The following is a 6053-nucleotide window of genomic DNA, read 5'->3' as shown; positions in this document are numbered from 1 at the left end:
CTTTTTTTATTGCAATAAATCGGTTGTTTGGTTTAACGGCCCAGTTGCCAATGAAACTGAATATTGTGACTAGGTAATTATTGTGACTAGATAATGATCTCTGGCTGCTTTTGAAAATAATATTCTCAGCTGCACCTCGATGTTTATTTTTCTGTAAATGTCTCAACATTTCCCTTACAGCAGGAAACCCATTATCCAGTTTTGAAGCTTACTGCCAGTGACATTTTCGCTTCATTTTTTATTAATAAAACGTGTCACATCATCATTATAACACAAATTATGAGAATGTTCTTGATTAGATGGATAAAAACTAAGAAAGCTATAAAATCAGAGCGTAAGCCCAACCCTTCCCTTTTCACTACGCTCCCATCTCGAGGCTGGATTATTTGCTGCTCTTCCTTCTTTGTGAACAGAACAATTCCGTTTCACCGCTCAGCGAGAGTGTCCTCCGGCGGTGTTCGTTCTGGAGACGGGGAGAAAAAGGGGCAGCCCCTGGTGGGGGTAACGATTCCCCCCCCTCCATCCTCGGGGGATCCCACTCCCTCATCTCCCCGGAGCTCCGGGCCTGAGGAGCTGCCTCCTTCCCTAATCGCCCCGCACCTTCGGGCCCGATAGGGACCCCCGAGGGTCGCGGAGAGGCCCACCTCGGTCAGGGGCCGCTATCGGCGGGTCTCTACCCAAAAAAAAAAAAAAAAAAAGAAGAAAAAAAGCTGTTGGTTTTTTTTTTTTCCCTCTCAGGGCCGCCGGGAGGCGGCGCGGAGCCCCCCCCCCGCTCCCCACACACACAGCCGGAGCCGCCCTCCCCTGTCACGTGCCGGGGGCGCGCACAGGGTGCACGATGGTGGCGGCGGCGGCGGGGCCCGGCGACGGCGGCGGCGGCGGCAGCAGCAGAAGCAGCGGGTAGAAAATGGCGGATTTCGAGGAGCTGCGGGTGAGGAGGAGGGAGTAGAAGCGGCGGGGGGGGGATGGGGGGGAGAGAGAGACGCGGGCCAAGATGTCGCCCGGTCGTTGCCGCGGACACCCTCGCCCACCTTATCCCTCCCCCGCCCGGCTTTTCCTCACGGGGAGCCCCCGCTGCGCCCCTCGGTGTGTGTGTGTGGGGGGGCACAGCCGTCGGCGCCTTTCGCTGAGGCGGCAGCCCGTAACGGCCGGCCGGAAACCACCGGGGCCCCGCGGCCGCCAGCGCCTTCCCCGGGCCGGGGGGGGGGGGGGAGGAAGCGGGGCCGCCCTGAAGCACGATCGGGGGCGGCGGCGGCGGCGGGAGCCGGCGGGGCCGGTGGCTCCTGCCTGAGGAAAAAACCCTCCCTGTCACTTCACCGGGTCGGGGAGTCCGCTCCTCATCTCCGCTGTGTGGGTTGTCGTCTCGGTGGGGGTCCCCTCCCCGCCAGCCTCCCCCGACATCTTAAAAGCCGTTTCGGTTGCTTGGAGCGGGGCGAGGAGCAGGGCCCCGGCCCGGTGCCGGTGGCTCGTATGGCGCCTGGTGGGGCTCCGGGCCCAGCGCCGTGGTGCCCTTCGTGCGAACTGAAGGGAGAAATCCTGAATAATTCCTGAATTTCTGAAAATGCTAAGAGCTGCTGGATTTTTGAAAATGCATTAACGGCTTTCTAACCGGGAAAACTCCACCTGTGAAGCGTGAAATTCAGTATTTCTTTTCAGACCTGTTTTATCTTTGGCTGAATGTCTTTTGCGTTGCACTTGTGGACTTTCTGTAACAGATTTTTCGGTGGGGGGGGTGGCCTTTCGTATTTTAAGGTGTGTACACAAAGAGCCGACTACAGCGCTTCTGTTTTTCCTTGTGTTTCTTGAACAATCTGTGAATATCTTTGTTCGGAAGGAGAATGTTGTCCTTCTGCAGCATCCACACCTGCAGAAGTGCTGCTGAGGGAATACTACATGCGCACTGGACCCTCCTGACCTAGACTTCTCTACAGAAGGAGTAAAAGTCAGTTAAATAGGAGCCGCTGTGAGTTCAGCTTTAGTGTAGAGAAAGGTCTGATGGCTGAACTGACTGTAGTCTGACCAATAGTGGCAAATATGCTGCAATTGCCAGATAATTTCCTGCACTAAGGCTTCTTCCAGCACTAACACCGCCTGGGTTGAAGTGGCTGTGGTATAGCTGAGGAGCTTGGCTATAAAAATCTCATGGAAAGAACTGAGTTTCTTTATTTGAGGACAACAGTGCTCTATCTCAGTCTTAGGTTTAAGAAGGGTTGACTTGCTTTTTCCTGCATTTAAACCTTGTTTGTTTGGGTTTTTAACTTGCTTGTGTTTACATGTTTTCTCCTTTAGTGTTCTCACTCACTTTCAGCCCTCCTTCCAAGGCCTGTTAAAGGGTGTAGCTATGTAGGTGGCTAAACCCCTGGGGTAAACTTTGTAGCAGAGATTTGTGTAGCTCCTCTTCTCCAGGTTTGAGCTGAAGCTGTGATCTGCATTTTCCAAAGCGTGATAATAGCCTATCTGGATAGGCATAAGTATTGATGGTTTCTGGGAACTGGGTACCTAAATACCTTTGAAATTATATATGTACCTGAGTTGCTTGCCGAAAGTAACACAGGAAGTATGGAGGAAAAAGGGAACTGGGTTTCAGGCCAACTACAGGACTGCCCTTTCACCACTCAAAAGAATAGGTATCAGTAGTTAAAAAAATACTGGTCTGAAGAAATGTCTTTTGATATTCCCATTTATCTTATTTGTAAGCTGGAGTGCCTGTGAAATGAATCCATTAGCTTGGAGCTTCTCTAAATGCTCAACATCCAGCTGATAATAATTCATGGTCCATTTTGAGAAAGCTCTAGATATTTTTTTGGGGGGGGAGGGCAGGGGGAAGAGAATATAGTAGACTGCCTCATGTCTTCAAGGCATTTACTGCCATTTTTCTTACGAGGACACATTTGAATGTGTCTGCTTGAATACCAGACACTTGGTTTGCAGGTTTAAGGTTTGGGGTTTTTTCTCTTTTTTTTTTTTTTTTTTTTTTCCCAGACAACCAATTCTTCTTGCTTTTGGCCAGAGAGAGAGAGACACACACACACAGAGCCCCAACAGATTTTGTGAATTGATCTTTAGAAGTGATCTTAAACTGCTGCTTTATAGATTAACATACGGGACATTTTTATGTTAGTATTGTTTGCTGTTCTCTTGTTGACTGCAATTTCCTGTGGTATGTGATCTCTACCTGCCTTATAAAAGGCCATGAGGGCAATTTGGAGAGTTGAATTTATTTTAGTAAATCGTTAAGAACTGACTAAAGGCAGGAGGTCAGAGTTCTCTCTTAAATCCTGTTTTTGAGGGAAGCATGGAAGGGCAGCATTTTTCTATTCTCAGGGCAAAGGATCATTTTAATATTTGTTAGTACCATCCCTGCTGTCCTCTGGATCTTCAGAGTAAAAGTTCTGGGGAGCGATGACCAAAGGGTTATAACTGAGAGGCTGTAGTGAAAGAAGACAAAGAGACTCAAAAGAACCTGCTGTTACATCATGCCTTTTGGAAATCTTTGGTTTTGTTAAAGGATTTGGAAGTAGCTGTAACCACGGTGCCTACTTTTCAAGATATTGGTGAAAATGTCTGGTATAAGGTTTACCCTTCCAGACCTTAAGGTTAGCCCTTAATTAATTAGTAATGTTTATTGAATTCTGTAGGTTACCAGTTTCTGGAATATTAGGGAGCTGCTGAGATGTGGTGAGCACAACTGTATCTTTCTTGTATGTTGAGGTACAGTTTCCAGACCTGCTGTTCACAGATGTGTTTTTAAACATGGCTCATACCTTTATCCGTAATCCTTATTCACGAGCAGCCCGATGAATGTCAAAGGGATTACACAGGCATAGGCAGACGTGGAGCAGAAGTCAGCAGTCTGGTGTGGAGGCCAGAGATGGCATGTGAATGCATTTTTGAACAGAATTGGCCCAGGAGTGGGGAACTACAGCTCCTTCTGAGAGCCATCTGTGAGAAAATGATTCCAGCTCCCAACAAATTCTGAACTCACTGAGATTTGGCTTGAAGCTACTGTTTGCATCCCAGCAAAATACTGCAAATAAGAGGATCAGTTATATATTATTACTTGGAGAGAAGGAACATCTCTTGGGTCCCCTATGTTTCTGCTGGCATACTGACTCTAATTTGGAAACTTAATACAGAGTGCATGCTATCCTTGAAATGTTGCAGATCCCTAGTTTAGAAGATAGCAGCTTCAGTCTCGTAATTTGTATTTAATCGGGTTTTGAAGTAATGTGTTAGTTTCATCTTTATGGAAAAGAAAAAAAAAAAAAGCTCTTTATAGGCAAATGAATATGCCTGTGCCAAAACTAATTTGTGTGACACTAGGGATCAGTTTCATGGCCATTGTGGGGGGGAAACCCCCCCTCACTTTAGTGAGAAGAGATTGAAGTGTGCTCATACATCCTATGTGGAAGGGGAGACTACACAAAATTTACTGGAAAATCGGGGTTTATAAATGCTGAAGGTCAGTCCCCTTTTAATTTTTGCTCCTGCACACCCAGTATGGAAGTCATGCGACTCAAATGTGAGGAGCAATATGATTCGGATACCATCTTAAAATACAGAAATTGAAGTCTCATTCTTGTATGTATTGGATCTCTCGTTTATACCAGCCTTGGTGTCTTTCCACTCCTCTTGCTTTATTTTTCCAGTCTGAATGGACAGTGTTTGCCTGTTTACCAGGTGAAGCAGTGCTTAGTGCTAAATTGTTAGCCAAGAAGAAAATACTGAGAGCTATTTTCACGTGTCCTTTTCAAGCTCACTGCCAAGCACACTGGTGTCCTCTGTTTTATTTTAGCTGTGTTAATACCATTGTATTGTATATGCTGACCAGTTTGGGGCGTTTGATGTAGAAATCAAATTCCACATGTTGATCTGGGGTAAACTTAAAATGGGGGGCAGAATAGATGTTGAGAAGTTTCTGTTTGTGATGTAGTGATCTTTAGGTTGCAGTTAACATCGAGTGTATTAAATAAGATAACCTCTGATAAAATACTGTTAATAACCTATGATAATACTGTTAATCTTGTATCTGTACGTAATTTTCCTGTTCTTCCTAGATGTGTAGTCACTTTTTCAGACCAGTGAGGCTTATTGTTGTACCATAAAAGTTTGTTGTACCTAGAATAATTAACAATTAAGGACTGTGCTGAGATACGGTGATGGGGGAGAGGAGGGAGATAATGTAGTTTGTGGTACTTAGAAAATGAGGCTGCAATGAAATGGGTCAAGCTTTGTTTTGAGCCTTTTATGTGAAGTGAATGCAGGTATTTGATTTAGGATTTTAACTGTTACATTAAGTGCATGCAACTTTGAAGACTAATGCCTAATTTAGGAGCCAGGCTAGAGTTAGTCCAAAGAAAAATCCCCATAATACTGAAGACCTGATGGTCATGCTGGTTGCACCAACTGTTGTGTTCTTCAGAGCTGCTCTTACTGTGCTGTACTACTTTTACAGATTTAAAAAGTGACATCTCCATTCTTTCCCAGGACTTGCAGTTTTTTATCTATAGTTGCATCAGTTTCCAGAATACATTTATATTTGTGTTTAGGGTCAGCATAGAAGTCTTCAGTCATCCCAAGACACGAGTTGCTCTTTTCTTACTGGTATTATGCATTCCTAGGCTGCTGTTACTCAGCATGTATGCAAACTTATTGCAAAAGATGTCACAAATGTGATTCTATGCTATGAGTGTCCAGAAAAGGGCTTAAGCTCAGGAGTGAGGATTTGTGGGGTTGGTCCTTGGTGTGTTCCTTCCCTATATAGCCTTCAGACACTTCAGAAAACATCTGGAAGCCAGCGGGGCTCAAGCGGAGCTCTTGGGTGGAGACTCGCTACAACTTTTGTGTCTACTTGGATTGCTTCTGCAGGTTCAGCTGTAGGGCTCACTACCTGAGCAGTTGCACTTGCCCTAGAAGCTACAGTTGCTGGCGCTTATTGTAGACCTATGTCAAGAATTTCACAGGGATTTGTGGTTACATTTCATTCATATATGTAAGTACAACGACTGTTAAAATTGCAGGTAGCTTTGGCAGGGGGAGCGTGGAGAATCATG

The 6053-nt window shown here is 45.9% G+C and overlaps 1 protein-coding gene across 11 annotated transcripts in view; it reads left to right on the top strand.

Moving 5' to 3' along the window:
- The first annotated feature begins 819 nt into the window (after positions 1 to 819).
- PIAS2 (protein inhibitor of activated STAT 2) overlaps positions 820 to 6053 on the top strand; it is a 34026-nt gene continuing 28792 nt past the window's right edge. For all 11 annotated transcript variants that reach the window (XR_007505135.1, XR_007505137.1, XR_007505138.1 and 8 more), the window contains exon 1: positions 820 to 931. Coding sequence is in view for 6 of the 11 variants with exons in the window: in XM_049796076.1 (XP_049652033.1) it covers positions 908 to 931 (24 nt within the window). In the remaining 5 variants the exon portion in view is untranslated. The remainder of the gene's footprint in view (positions 932 to 6053) is intronic.

This window comes from Accipiter gentilis, chromosome Z (genome assembly GCF_929443795.1).
Source record: "Accipiter gentilis chromosome Z, bAccGen1.1, whole genome shotgun sequence".
Classification (NCBI taxonomy): Eukaryota; Metazoa; Chordata; class Aves; order Accipitriformes; family Accipitridae; genus Astur; species Astur gentilis.
Note: the sequence above shows the minus strand (reverse complement) of the source record. Positions and strands in the feature narration are given on the sequence as shown.